Source organism: Arabidopsis thaliana, chromosome 3 (genome assembly GCF_000001735.4).
Source record: "Arabidopsis thaliana chromosome 3, partial sequence".
In the NCBI taxonomy this organism is placed as follows: Eukaryota; Viridiplantae; Streptophyta; class Magnoliopsida; order Brassicales; family Brassicaceae; genus Arabidopsis; species Arabidopsis thaliana.
Window position 1 is genome coordinate 17,372,255 of NC_003074.8, and position 15,235 is coordinate 17,387,489.

The following is a 15,235-nucleotide window of genomic DNA, read 5'->3' on the forward strand; positions in this document are numbered from 1 at the left end:
ATATCTGTCAAAAATCGATTTCATCAATGGCATTAGAGACTTTTCAAGTCTGGGTGGGTATTCTTGTGCATATTTACTTCGCATATCTTATCTTGTGAATTTCTAATTCAATATTTTATATTATTCATTTAAATTTCTTTGTTGTGTTAAAAAATATGTGAGATATGTATTTACTTTTTTTTTTATTTCTTAATTAAATTTCTTTGTTGTTAATATTTCTTAATTAAACTGTAGTATTCTAAGATCTTTTATTTTAATTTATATAATTAGTTCTGGATTATGTAAGATTCATATATCACCGTGCCTCTTGTTTTACGTATATATCTTTGATTCCTTAAACTTAATAAATAAAAATATGTAATGTTTATAACCAAAATGTAAGTTTATTTTCTAAATTCTTCAATTTTCTTTTCTGGTTAATTTGTTATAAGAATGAGTATATTTACTAAGTCTCAATAGCTCAACTAGTAAAATACCCCATGCAAAACCTAGAGGTCGTAGGTTTAATCCCCCAAAAAAGTTAATAAACTAATTAATGATAATTAAAATATTTATACCATTACATTTCAACTGACAGATGGTTCAGAACAACAAATGGGACAAATCTTCTTTGTCTCAAGCCATTTGGTTATACACTCAGAGTGGTATGGATGGTCACAAGGTCGGAGAACGACCAAAGATTCTCTTTCTTCAAACTCCATTTGGCAAACTACACAACGATCAATCTCGTTTTTGTTATGTGAAAATACGTATGTAGATGCGTTCAAACACGTAGAGATTTCAATAGGAGTTAGCCCACGGTTTTCGACTCCGATGAAATCTCCAAGCGCAATCAGTTCCTCGTAAGACAATTGGTCGGGATCAATCTCATCTTCTTCCTCCAAGAAATCATCCTCCTCCTCAAGGTTGGAATTGCTTTCTTGATCTTCAAGAAACTCATTGATTTCGTCTTCATCTACTCCAAATCCATTGCTATCGAAATACTCGTAGTAGTTCTCATTGATTTCTTCTTCATCTTCAGATTCTTCGTCACTTTCTATCATTGAAATCATTGAGGGAGACGAATCATGCATAGCATGGGCAAAATGGGAATTAGCTTGGGAGGCAGCAAGAGCAACTTCAGAATTTGCTTGCTCAAAGAGGGCTAGATCGGGAAGTTTGTTTGGAGGTTGCTTAGGCTCTTCTTCTTGGTTATCCATTAGAGAAGAATAAGTAGATTGTGTTATGGTTAGGAAGCCGAGCTCCGGAATTTTATATGAAAATGGCTTTCATGTCAGAGAGGTTACTTAAGCAACAAGAAATGAATATTGTGGACAGCTTCCGTACAAAGTAATACAAAAGAAACATGCGGAAGTTAGGGTATCCTTTTTCGCTATTATAAGCAAATATTGCATAAGTTTTAAATTTGCCAATCAGGTATGCATTTTCCCTTAACTTTGGGTTTGCGAAGAAAGAAAAGTCATATCTTGGACGATATGCTGCATCTACCTAAAAAGCATTTCTGAGAATGCATGACATATTCCTCTATATATATAGAAATTCACTTGTGTATAACCAGCCTAATAGACAATCACATTAAACTTTTGTTCTGACTAAATCGCTTGTACTATATATTATTATTTATTTTTGTGCAAAATACTATATATTACTTATAATCTATAAAGATTAAAACAATATAATTTGGTTTTGGTGGTATCGAACAAGATTATTAGAGGAAAAAGTATATATTCAGTTTATTCTTCTCCTCCTTAGTAATTTTATGTGGAAAGCTTTTTTCTTTATATAAATTTCATCTCTTCTAACTAATGCAAAACTAGCTGATCACAAACCAAAAAATAATAATAATGTAAAACTAGCTTAGAATTGTATTTTACATTTTCAACCTATTTCGTAAAAATTGAGAAGTATTTTTTTTTTTTGTGAATTTGTTCATCTTAAGATTTAACCACTTGTTTGTTGCCTAGGTTGATGGAAGTTTTTTTTTTTGGTTGTGGGGATAAGCTTTGAACTTATTTCCATGGCTGAGAAATGGTGCAAATGTTTGAGGATCCAAAGTCTAATGTTAGAGCTTATTTTCGTCTTCTTTTAAGGCACTAAGTTTCTTTGTATTTATCATTTAACTTGTATATAAAAGTTTAATACACAAATAAACCTTGCAAATACAAAAGTTTTGCCATGCAAATATAAGTATTTTTTAGGATACAAAGAAAAAGCAAATTGTAAATATACATATTCGGAGAAAATAAGAGAATACAAGACTAGGGGTTGCTCAGGAACCTAGAAAGGCCGACTTTGCTACCATGGGTCTCAACATCAAGCTTAACTTGAGCTTCAAACTCCGAGAATTTGAATGGCTTATAGCGAGTAGAGTTAAACATACAGTCTTTGTCCGGGAACACAAAGTTAACTATCGAGTATCTCTCTTTCTTCCTCATCCTCTTTCCTACTTTATGCAACACACTCTTGTATTCCTCATCACTTATCACCTGTATCATATGATTTTTTATTGATTTATCTCATATGAAATATATCTTAACATGCATGGAACGTTAGTTACTTAATTACCTGCATCATATCCCCAAGACCGACGACAAAAGAACTGGCAAGAGGTTTGACATTGAACCATTCCCCATCTTTCATGAACTCTAGCCCACCAACATCGTCTTGGTTTATGATCGATATCACCGAACTGTCCGTATGAGCTTCGAGTCCGGGGGATTCGGTACACTGAGGATACCGTTGAACACGTATCACACCTGTTGACTCTGATAAGTAGCCCATTTTTTGGTCACCGGATAATTCAAGGGACAAGGTTTCTATTATAGCTTCAAATAGGGTCACAATAATCCTAGTTACGTGCTTCCCATATTCCTCCATCACCACTCTGCGTAACTCATCACACAATGATAATTGATAATATTGTGAGCTATGAGACCAAAAGACAAAAGAAATGAATAATGGGCGCAATAACATAATTTATCCTAAAACTTTACTCATTAATATTCATGAAACGTCATTTGTAAAACTAGTGGTATATGTGCTTTCGACATTAAATTAAGTTTTTATCGTCTAATGATTTTGTAGTTTTGTCACTTTTTTTCTTCTTCACATTCGTAGATTATACGTAAAACTCGTGACTTTACGTCGGTGTTATCATAGATCTAGTCACCGGCCATCTTTAATCGGAGAAGTGTAGATTAAAACAACTTTAAGCTATAAAATTTGAAGCTATCTAATCTGTGCAAAACTAGAATTTCGATTTGATTAAATTCTTTAAACCCACCAATGAAGTAAGAGTTAAGAATTCAGTTAAACGACGCCGTACGTACCGGAAAGACTCAAGCTTGGGATCAGTACAAGAAAGTGCAAGAAGCCGAGAGAGAGATGCAAGAGGAATATTGATGCCTTCGAACAAGTGACCACTAGATTCTTGTGGGGCTCTCGTTACGGCTTTTCCCGATGGACTTACCGTATGTGTTCCCCAGTAATACGATAACGGAGAGTTAACGCCGAACAACGTCCGTTTCTCTTCAAACGGCAGACTCAACACTGACTCCGTTATCTCTTTCACCTGTGACATAAACGTTAAGGGTATCCCAGTATTCTCCAAATGGAAGATCCCCCAGTCTTTGCATGCTTCTCTCAGTTTCTCCATGTCCAAATGCTCCATATCGATAACCGGGATATCGATATCTTTGCTCCGGTCTAGACCCGTTTCAGTGGATTTTTCGCTCATTAGAGGTCGAAACTCTGGTGGATAAGACTCCGAGTTGCTCATGTTCTCCTTTGAAGTGCACCCGTTGTTTCTGATATCTCTCTATCTCTCTTGTGAATAAGGGGTAATGCAAATTGATATTATCTTTCTATAGAAAATGAAGCGTTACAAACGAAAAATATTGCATGTGTCAGGTTTATTTAGTAACTGACGACCGAGTACTGTTCTGTAATTTTAGGTTTAATTAAATTTTGTTGTTTATGTAAGTGTTTGATAAATTATTCTTTTCATTTTTAGGTCAATTAATTTCTTTTCATATTTTTTTTATTGTGATTAAATTAAATTTAGAAATATATGGTATGACTTTTTCGGATCATAAGTTTGGTAAAGCTATTAAGCATACATTTAGAGGCTAGTGAACTAGCAACGAGGATGCACATAGCAACTTTGATGGATAGAGAGAGGTAGTGGGATAGCTATTGCTTATTGGGCCTCTACTGGTTGTTGTCGCGACTTCTATTATTAGGTCGAAACTCTGGTGGCTAAGCCTAAGACTATGAGTTGCTCATGCTCTCCTTTGAAATGGACTCATTGTTTCTGCTATCTCTCTCTTTTGTGAATAAGAGGTAATGCATCTATAAAACCATGATATAAATTTAAACAAAACGAAGCGTTACTAAAGAGAAATATTTATGAGAGTTATTTAGTTATTGACGACCGAGTCATCGTTGTGTTTGTGTATAGTAGTTTCATTTTGAATTAATTTTTCTCTCTCTCCCTCTCTCTCTCTAGAAGTCATCTATACTATTATTTGAGCAATGTTAAAAATAACTTTAACCTGGATTGATGTGTTAGAGATTACATAGAAGGAAAAATCCTACTCTGGGTCAAGTTACCCGACATAGCTTCGTTTATCGACCCATCCCATTCCCAGCCCGCACGGATCTTTCCACCTGTGACCAAGCCACCAAATATAAGGCCCTTGTATCACCTGTGTAAAAGGCCAATAACTGAACAAGCCCAAGCAATCTTTCTAATTAACTTCCATAAGTATAGATGCAAGTAATATTTGATTCAGGTAAGTCATGGCTATAAATGTATTGCTTAATATTGGGATGTACATTTGATATCATTGTTTATCCTTGAAAATTCAACTAATATAACTCTTTGTCACATGTCATTGGCTTTGTTTGATAGTCATGGTCTTTCAAAAAGAGAAGATAAATTAAAGGATAATATTTTTGAAATACTCACTTGACACGTTTCTAAATATGATTGGTTAGTTTTTCCCTTATAATTTCATATTTAAATAAATAGTTAAAAGTAATAAATTAATATATTTAAGAGATATCCGGACAACATAACTTTTGCCGATGAAGATGCTCTTACCTTTTGTCGGGTCAGGCGTTTACATTTTATAAAGGTTAAATTTTTTGATGATGATTTCTATTTCTAGAGAGAGTTCATCAAAGGAAAAGATATCAACAAGATAATTTCTGCAAAGTAACGATAACATGCAAATATATGAAAAATTCATAAAACCATATAGGTAGCAATAACACAAGATAAACTAAAAGTCAATAGACAACATAATACAAGAAGTGAACCTCAAGCTGATGGTAAAACATATAGATGCAGAAACAATGAGGTGTGTAGAAGAGAAGACTGCTCACATCTTTTGATTTTCCCTAAGGAAGACCCAATGGAGGAGGAGCTGCGTTTCCATTACCTTTCTTGTCGTTCAGGTAGGAAAGAATGGCAACAGTTGACTGTAGCATGGTAAGAAGAATAACGAAAAGAACAGCACACGATGACAGAAAAGTCCATGGTGATTCAAAGTGTGTGTGCCTAAAGCCAGCCCATAATCCATTGTACCATTTTTTGGTGTACTCGTTCACGCCCTTAAACACATTGTTTAGGTAACTTGTATCTACTTCAAACACAACATCTTTACTGATAGTTTTGAAGAACTCTGAGACCTCATTATTGCTACCAAAATGATTCTCTATGATGAGCTTGTCGTTTCTCAAGAAAGTTACATCTTCCTCGTTATTTAGAAGGCATCCCATGAAGACTATGTAGGTTGTTATTTCGTTGGAACTGTCAGTGTAAAACTGTTCAAAGGCAACACAGTTGAGGAAGAATGAGCTGATGAACCCATCAAATCTTAACTGTGGTATCTGAAGCTTGTTCTTCTTTAATCTTACATTTAATATGGAATCTTCTTTACTCCTTCTTAGCCTGAACTTTATCCCTTGGAGGCGAAGTCTTTTGGCCGACAATATCAACGGCACCGCTTTAGAATCTACGGATGGTACGTTTCCAGATTTACCCTCATGGAGTTGAACTTGAACATGTGGGGATGATGCTTTGTCAGATTCACTCGTGTTAGGTAAGAAGGTCTCACGGATGAGGTCAAGAAGATGTTTTGCCTTGTAGTTTCTGTGTTTCTCCCAATAACTGCCTTCTTTATCTATTGGATTTTTAAAGAAGTGAAACGCTATCCTGTTTAGATCACTAGAGACACCAATCTTGGATCCAACATACAAAGTTTGAAGAACAAAAAAAGGGACCTGATTTTCCAACAGTAGAAGATCACTCTGAATAGACGAGAGAAGCCAGGGGATCGAAAAGATTGGATCCTCACTCAATTCTATGTTTCCCGACATGATCAGAAAAACCATGAGGATGAAGCACCCATCCAAAACCATCATAAACATTAAGTCATGTCCTGTCTTAAGTTCCTCAGAATAAGATTTCCTTATCTTATCTTCCAAATCAACTACAGCCTTAACCAAGACATTTTCCTCCACGTCCTTCTTTTTTGCCTCGTCTAGGAAAAGCTGTAGAAGCCGAGGCTTGTGCTGTTGAATCATTTGGAGGTGCTTTTCACCGTAATGGTAAGGACCAATGGAAACAACTTTGGGCTTATAGGCTTTGGGATTCAATGCTACGAAGCTCTCAGGGACTCTAAAGATGCAACAAGATTCCTTACCAGCTGATTCCAAGAGAAGCACTGGTTCCTTACTTCCTGAGGATAAGTAGTTTCTGAAAGCAGATGGTGGTGGTGGAGAAGCTTTATCGGAAGATGATGAAATTATATCCGTCTTGTCTGCCATGATTTTGTTCCACTACGATCCTCCTTTCCTAGGTTCAAAGAAAAGGTCGTCGGATTCAAGTTATAAAAATAAATCGAGATATTGATTCGAGAAAAATAGAGCGAAAATCTTACTGTTGTTGTGAGTGTTAGTTGAACCGTGAGTTCTTCTTCTGCCTTACTCTTGCCTCTTAGAGGCAGGTGAGGGTTCATTCTCCTTTTTTTTCTTTGTTTTTATTTTTTTGTCTTATTTTTTCTAATGGGTAATTTAATTAGTAGTCTAATTAGAATGGTAATAGATATAATGTTTAGGAATTTTTTTGTTCGTGGGTCTTACCACTGAGGCAGGTCTTCTTAAATAAGTAAACCAATACACGTTATAAAACTCGGAAAATATGAAGGTTTTGATGTTTTTCAACGACTTTCCAAAGTGCAAAGTATTTATAAAAAACCATCGTTATGATATATGGCGTGGAAAATTTAGAGAGAGTAAGAAAAAAAAAACATGAGAAAATAAAGTATTGTGACAAAAGTTCGGGAAAAGATATCTGCGATGTATTTGGGAATTTATGAAACAAGTTAAAGTGGAAGAAATAGAAAATGGCTGTTTTAAAAGAAACATGAGTCGAAGTAGTCGGCAAAGTAACTAGAAAATGGTCGGACTAGGAAGTTGTCGCAAAGGTTTTGAGACAAAAAAGTCTCGAGAACAAAGATTAGCTTTTACAAATCACATGTGTTAATTTAAGAAATTTACGAGTTAACCAATGAATAGAATTTAGCTATATGTTAGAAGAACATCTAAATTAACGTTATTTACTGGGTTAAAGCTTTAACATTCTTTTATCGGTATTCTACTTTCCGATGAATATTAGAAAAAAGTTAATCGATCAACGTCAAGGCTTAATGTTTAAACCGATAACCGATAAAAGAATGTTAAAGCTAATAATTATATTTTTCCAAAGACGGATTTCAATTTGAGAATATTTTTTCAGGTAGCAAAAACGTAATTGGATTCTATTTCTCCAAAGACGGATTTCAATTTGAGAATATTTTTTTTTTTGAATATTGTTGAATTTTGATGAAGCGATTGGAAGTAGATTTAGACTAGTTAATCCTAAAATGTGCTCTGTTTTTGGATTTAATGTTGAGAATATTTATGGAACATGTTTAAGAGATTAAACCCTATAAACAAAATCATCGAAAATTTAGGTATTAAACGACATTTTAATCATGTTTACATACTTTGTCTCTTAGTTTAACATCGACCTTTGTTCCAAAAAAAAAAAAAAAAAAAAAAAAAGTTTAACATCGACCTTAATATAATATAATAAGAATAAGTTAACTATTTAATTATAAAGTTAACAAAAACTTAAATATTTAAACGATATATCAAAAAGTTGAGAATTTAACGTCTATAATTTAAAAATATAAGCTTTTATAGACATTCCCAAATTTTAGCACATAAAAAATATATATCTATTCAAAGTTTTGTCAGAATTAAAAAAACATACAAGTTTATCATACACATGCAGAGCCGTATTTACATGGAGAAAAAAGGGCATTTGCGCCACACAAAATTGAAAAAAAAAATAAGCTACATCTAAAAAAGAATAGGTTTAGTACTTACTTTTAAAATAGTGTTTAAGGAATTTTTACTTTGAAAAACAAAACATAACATCACATCTAAAAAATATTTATTTGCATTTTATAACATTAACTCACTAAATCTCGTTTTTAATGAAAATTTATTGTAAAAATGTAGCTTTCCTTTTTCACATATACCATGAATAAAAAATTTATCTGAGAAAAAAGAATATAAAAGGCAACATTTATAAAATTTGCCTTAAACTTTTATTGACCTTGGCACGATACTGTACACATGTAAACCAGTCTCAAAATTTTTTTTTTTTTTTTTTTTTTTTTTTGTCATCCAGTCTCAAACTTTGTAGGTAAACGTATTAAATTTCAAATTACAGGGTCACTGATGTCGAGATTCACATGATTATCCTTAAATAAAGGACCTATATATTATTTATAAATATCAATTTGCCATGAGCCTGTAAGGCTGTTACCCACGATCAGGTATAGGTAAGTAGGTAACTAATTAGATGTTTTGTCTTCTAATCGGCTAATGAATACGAATTAAATAAGCGACGTCGATTAACGAATTAGCTGTATTGTCTTAACCTTGATCGCCACGGCTCAACCGGATAAACATAAAACATATTTTATTTACAGATACGAGCCAACCGTGTCTTCCAACCAACTCCACCAACCGGCCTTTTTAACCCATTAACCAACCATTTTATTATTATTTTTTTGTCATTTGTAGTGATTGATAAAACAAAGAAATAATACATTGTGGAACTATATGTGTTGCCGAACCGACAAAAAAAAATATGTTGCCGAAAGAAATATTTTTTTCTGCAAACTAAGCCCAAACGAGAAGAACATAACCTAAACTATATGAAAACTAAAGGTCCAAACGATATAAATGTTTACAGCAAAATCACCAAACGAAAGATAAAAAGGACTTTGGTATACCAACTCCAAACAGAAGAGATCATCAAGCAAAACGAGAGAGCGTACTTCAAAATAAGATGTCTCTATGTTTTTTGGGTCTATTTGTTCTCTTAAGATATAAGGTTGGTTGCATATGTTTCTAGTTTAAGGTTTCTTTAAAATATATGTTTTGTATTTTTTGGTGTTTCATCCTTTTTTTGTAGAACCTAATGCTCGAAAATACTTTTTCGACTATATTTCCGAAGATTTTTGTTTTGTCTACCAACTTAAATTTCTTTTGTTTGAGAATTGTATTTCTCTTCGGTTTTACAATTACAGTAGAAACTCTATAAATTAATAATATTGGGACCATGAAATTTTGTTAATTTATAGTAATATTAATTTATTCTATTTACGTAAAATATAATACCATATTTTTCTTAAAATGTTAATTTATAGTGATATGAAATATTTACGTAAAATATAATACTATATTTTTCTTAAAATGTTTTTAATTTAATTTTCCATATGTTTTGTTGTTTACATATATAATTATGTTAGATTTTTATTTTTATTTGACTTCTTTAATTTATTTTTCTTTAAAATATTGTGTCGGTATATCTACGATATTAACGTCAAGTAAACGTAAACGTGAGGCTTAATCTAATTTTTCTTTATACAAATCTTAGCAATACCTTCTCAAATACAAGATTTTACAAAATCAACTATGACGGATTAAATACGCAAAAAGTTATGTGAATACGATAGAGATTATACCAATTGTATTTTAAAAAGAGTTATAATTAAAGTTTGAACAAAAATTTCATATAAGAATTAGTCTTAAAATGTATATTTCAGATCTAGGGGTGTCAAAATGGTTCAAAATTCATGGGTCAACTCAACTCAACTCAACTCAATCCATGAACCCTAATGAGTTGAAAATTTTGATTCAAATGAGTTGATGGGTCAAATGAGTTGATGAGTCAATTGGTTTGATGAGTAAAATGAGTTGGGTTGTAATGGTTAATGGTTTCAATGGTTTACCCAATTAACCCATCAAGTTTTGTAAAATTGAATTAAACCAACTAAAATCTCTAAACCAATGCCAATTTAAGTTTAACCAACACATCTAAACCAATTTAATAAAATTAATATTTTTCCAAATTTCTTAAATATACAAGCGATGAAATTGAGAAAAAGTAAACTCGTAATTTTTTCAAAAAAAAACATAAACCCGTGATTTTCCCGCCAAAAACGTAAACCCGTTATTTTCCCGTCAAAAACGTAAATCCGAGATTTTCCCGCCAATAACGTAAATCCATAATTTTTCCGCTAAAAACGTAAACCCGTAATTTTCCCGCAAAAAATGTAAACCCATAATTTTCCCGCCAAAAACGTAAACCCGTGATTTTCCTGCCAAAAACGAAAACCCGTGATTTTTCCGCCAAAAACGTAAACCCGTGATTTTCCCGCCAAAAACGTAAACCCGTGATTTTCCCGCCAAAAACGTAAACCCGTAATTTTCCTGCCAAAAACATAAACCCATGATTTCCCCGCCAAAAACATTAATCCGTAATTTTCCCGCCAAAAACGTAAACCCGTAATTTTCCTGCCAAAAACATAAACCCATGATTTCCCGCCAAAAACGTAAACCCGATATTTTCCCGCCCAAAACGTAAACTCGTAATTTTCCCGCCAAAAAACGTAAATCCGTGATTTTCCCGCCAAAAACGTAAACCTTAGATTTTCCCGCCAAAAACGTAAGCCCGTAAATTTCTTGCCAAAAACATCAACCCGTAATTTTCCCGCCAAAAACGTAAACCTTTAATTTTCCCGCCAAAAACGTAAATCCGTGATTTTCCCGCTGAAAACGTAGACCCGTAAAAAGTGGAATCCGTAAATAACCTAAGTTTGATAATAATGAATTACTAATGATAATTATTTATTATTGTATTATAATAATAATGAATAAAATTATTTCTTAAAATGGGTTAATCCATTTAACAACTCAACTCATCAAATTAAATAAGTTATGGGTTGACCCAACCCTTTTAACAAAATGGGTTGAGTTGAGTTGGGTTACCCATTTTGACACCCCTATAATAAGATCTATAATTATTAATTTATAATATTAAGACTAATTTTTATAGAGATTTCAAAAAAGTTATTATCTTATTATCTTATCAATTTTTGTTAATTTTTATATTGATCTGACTTAGAACCGACAAAATTTATTAATTTATTGTATTTATTCATTTATCAAATATTAATTTATAGAATTTTTACTGTAATTGCATTAATAAAATTTCAAAGATAAAAAGAAAAGTAAAGTAAACTTGTTTCTTGTTATACAATCGAACTCCCATGTTACTATCAAACATATTTGTCAGGATCCTTCGCCTTTTTAGTTATATAAAAAAACGGAATATTTGTCAGGAATTTTGAGGAATCTTCGTCATGTGATAGGCGACAAATTTGTGGAAAAAATAATATATAATTATCGACAACTAGACTGTCAGTCAATGAGATCGATGACCATTACAGGCTGTCTTAGAAAAACTATTGAAGTAAAATAAATTCAATATTGTTTAGATAAGATTGATGTTATACAAAGAATACATGAAATGTACTTTTGGGAATTAAAAAAAAAAACACGAAAGGACGTTACAGAACCTGCATACACACAAAGAGTCCAAGGACAGTAGGACACTTCATTCAATAGGGATATTTTTAGTTCGTGTGTCTCGGTTTAATCTGTCTGAGTAGCTATCAAAAGCAAGAAAAGTACATAAAGTCATCAAGACACTTGAGCCCTCCATACCAACCCAACCAAAATAATCTCTATCCATAATGTTCTCTAACAATTTGGCATTGATAGAGATTATCTTCATACCCCACTGGGAGGGCTCCATCCATTTGCAATCTTTTACAGGAAGTGTTTGAGCTTTGGGGAGGTTTTTACTTGCCACACATTGGTGCCTGTTGAGAGTGCACAAGATGCTTCTTGATCAGTTTATAACCTGATTTAGAGGAATAATTTTTAGATTTTTTCCGGCAACCAAACTAAAGCATGCATCCTGAGTTGTCGTGTGTCTCATACTTAAATATCCCAGTGTATCTCAGGTCATGGCAATCCTCATACCCATGGTTCAACTCATCTCGATTATGACGACCTTCAAACATGTGGTTAGACATATATCAATTATAACGACCTATCGTTTAGCACATCATGGTCACAATGACCATGAACCTTTATCATGTCACTTATCATATTCATAATTCATGAGTACAATCTGAAATCAGTTATTGTTACATAAATTTTTACACAAAGCGTGGAAAATCATCTGGTTATTTGTCATACAATTTCACCTTGTGGATTAGTATCACTAATTTAAATACTCATTGTATAGAAAAAAAAAAAAAAGATGAAGTGATTTGAGTTTAATTAGGAGTATAGTAGTTGAAATGTCCACATCTACGGCTTAACCACTAAAATATAAAATTTAAAAACAAAAGAAAGTTGCTGTCAAAGAAAAAAAAGAAAAACTTATATAATTGCTCTCGACTATAGTTAGAGCATCTTCGTTGGTTAAAATACTTTTGTATAATCATAAACTTTTGTATTCCTCTTTAGAGATACATTAATAGATTCTTTAACAAGAACCCTTATATATCACTTTTTTTTTTCCTACTCTTTTCTTTGTTGTAATTTTAATAAAGGTATCGAAACCATTAGTGGAGACTACACGTTTCCCTCTCACCTTTCTAGAGTCAAGAGTGTCACCCCTTACACGTTTACCTTCATCTCAAGAGTCAAGGGGGGAGAACTCACGGTTCAACTACTATCCATCCCTCACAGTAAGATTTTAGCTTTCTTATTCTCGAATCAAAATCTCGATTTATATATATCTGAAATTTGAATCCGACCTTGTCTCTAGCTAAATTCAGGAAAGCAAGATTCAAGTGGAACTAAGTCATGGCAGAGAAGACCGAGATATTTTCATCACCTTCCTCACCTCCACCATCATTTTACATGGTAGATAAGACCGGGAAACTTTCATCACCTTCCTTACCTTCCTCACCTCCACCATCATATTACATGGGAGAAAAGACCGAGAAATATTCATCACCTTCCTCACCTCCACCATCATTTTACAGAAAATATATCATATCTTACATCAATGAGCAGGTAGAGTTAGACTCAAGAAGTGAGAAACGAGTGCTTCTCTTGGAATCAGCTGGTAAGGAATCTTGTTGCATCTTCAGAGTCCCTAAAAGCTTCGCAGAAATGAATCCTGAAGCTTATAAGCCCAAAGTTGTTTCCATTGGTCCTTACCATCACGGGAGAAAACACCTCGAAATGATTCAACAGCACAAGCTTCGGTTTCTACACCTTTTCTTACGCACGGCAAGCGTGGATAGAGATGTCTTGTTTAACGCTGTAGTGGATTGGGAAGATGAGATAAGGAAATCTTATTCTGAGGGTCTTGAGGGAAGTCCACATGAACTAGTGTATATGATGATTCTTGATGGGTGCTTCATTCTCATGTTGTTACTTATCGTGTCAAGAAAGATAGAATTGTATGAGAGTGAGGATCCAATTCTCACCATCCCATGGATTCTTCCGTCTATTCAGAGTGATCTCCTCCTCTTGGAAAACCAGGTCCCTTTCTTTGTTCTTCAAACTTTATTTGACAAATCAGAGATAGGTGTACCTGGTGATCTAAACAGGATGGCTTTTAGCTTCTTCAACCTCTCAATGGATAAACCAGAAAGATATTGGGTCAAACACAGAAACTTCAACGCAAAACATCTTCTTGACCTCATTCGTATGAGCTTCTTACCTATGGATGGATACGAAGATTTCCAACTCACTAAGGGTAAATCTAGAAAGAAATCATCCTCCGGTCTTACATTGCTATTGTCGGCTACAAGACTTTCTCTCCAAGGAATAGATTTCAGTTTAAGGAGTGGTGCAGATTCGATGTTAGATATAAGGTTAAAGAAGAACAGGCTTCAAATACCAGTGTTAAGATTGGATGGGTTCATTATCTCAATCTTGCTCAATTGCGTCGCCTTTGAACAATTTTACGCAAAGAGTACCAACCACATAACAAGCTATGTGGTTTTCATGGGATGCCTTCTAAACGGCAAGGAAGATGCCACATTCTTAAGTCGTCGCCGGATCATAGAGAACTACTTTGGCAGCGAGAAGGAGGTATCAAAGTTCTTCAAAACTATATGTAAAGATGTAGTGTTTGACATACATGCAAGTTATTTACGGAATGTGTTTGTGGAAATTAACGAGAACACCTCAAAATGGTACTCAATATGTCGAAGTTTTTTACTGTCACCAAGAAATTTTGTGGCATTGCGCTTTCGTCCAATTTATCGATTCTAAATACCATTCTTCTACCTTAGCAACAGCAACAGCAAAACCGCATGATGGAACGTCCTCCAGGCAAAGCAAACATGCTCGAGCTTATGTAGAAACAATGGAATTAAAGTCGTTTTTATCTTCTACAGAAACATCATTGTTCCCTGTTTTTTATCAGTTGTGTAACTTGTGTTATTGCTATCTTTTTCGTTTTATGATGTTATCCTATATATGTATTTAAGTATTTTGTTACTCTTGTTAATTTGCATGAAATAAAGCTTTTCTACTTTCCTTTGATGAAATAAATTTGACTTTGCTTTGTCTTCTCGATTATCTTGCGCTATGAGAAGTCTTGAACTTGTCATGCAGCTGCCCTGACTTAGGGTGAACGGGATATAACTTCATGCTAATTTTCAGTGAAGTCCAAAACTTTATCGAAGTCGAGTCTCTATTTTTCTTATATCAAAATTCATCATTTTCATTTTATAAAGAGAGAGTTGTTGCATTTGATTTGAATATAGGACAAAAAAACTCATTTTTTTAG

At 33.5% G+C, this 15,235-nt stretch overlaps 4 protein-coding genes and 2 long non-coding RNA genes across 7 annotated transcripts; 2 read left to right on the top strand and 4 right to left on the bottom strand.

Annotated features, from left to right (window-relative positions):
• Positions 1–476: 476 nt before the first annotated feature.
• On the bottom strand, positions 477–1,293 carry AT3G47180 (RING/U-box superfamily protein). The gene has a single exon (NM_114585.4). It carries the CDS (start codon positions 1,197–1,199, stop codon positions 567–569), a length of 633 nt encoding a protein of 210 aa, NP_190302.1. The 5' UTR covers positions 1,200–1,293; the 3' UTR covers positions 477–566.
• An 831-nt stretch (positions 1,294–2,124) lies between these two features.
• AT3G47190 (2-oxoglutarate (2OG) and Fe(II)-dependent oxygenase superfamily protein) lies at positions 2,125–3,800 on the bottom strand. Its single transcript, NM_114586.2, has 3 exons — positions 3,330–3,800; positions 2,566–2,884; positions 2,125–2,486 (listed from the first exon to the last, which is right to left on the bottom strand). The coding sequence occupies exons 1-3, from the start codon at positions 3,776–3,778 to the stop codon at positions 2,259–2,261; spliced, it is 996 nt and encodes a 331-aa protein (NP_190303.2). The 5' UTR covers positions 3,779–3,800; the 3' UTR covers positions 2,125–2,258.
• Positions 3,801–5,188: 1,388 nt separating this feature from the next.
• On the bottom strand, positions 5,189–7,141 carry AT3G47200 (transmembrane protein, putative (DUF247)). 2 transcript variants are annotated; one of them, NM_001035748.2, is made up of 2 exons: positions 6,948–7,141; positions 5,189–6,862 (listed from the first exon to the last, which is right to left on the bottom strand). In NM_001035748.2, the coding sequence occupies exon 2, from the start codon at positions 6,832–6,834 to the stop codon at positions 5,404–5,406; it is 1,431 nt and encodes a 476-aa protein (NP_001030825.1). In that variant the 5' UTR covers positions 6,835–6,862; positions 6,948–7,141; the 3' UTR covers positions 5,189–5,403. The 2 variants fall into 2 exon arrangements, with proteins under 2 accessions (NP_001030825.1, NP_190304.1); NM_114587.2 differs by having other exon boundaries at positions 5,333–6,857; positions 6,948–6,981.
• Positions 7,142–12,003: 4,862 nt separating this feature from the next.
• Positions 12,004–12,500, bottom strand: AT3G07655. The gene has a single exon (NR_141340.1). It is a non-coding gene; the product is annotated as an other RNA (long non-coding RNA).
• Positions 12,039–12,459, top strand: AT3G07665. The gene has a single exon (NR_141341.1). It is a non-coding gene; the product is annotated as an other RNA (long non-coding RNA).
• Positions 12,501–12,906: 406 nt separating the features above from the next.
• AT3G47210 (hypothetical protein (DUF247)) lies at positions 12,907–14,990 on the top strand. The gene is made up of 2 exons (NM_114588.3): positions 12,907–13,172; positions 13,253–14,990. Exon 2 carries the CDS (start codon positions 13,291–13,293, stop codon positions 14,713–14,715), a length of 1,425 nt encoding a protein of 474 aa, NP_190305.1. The 5' UTR covers positions 12,907–13,172; positions 13,253–13,290; the 3' UTR covers positions 14,716–14,990.
• Positions 14,991–15,235: the final 245 nt, after the last annotated feature.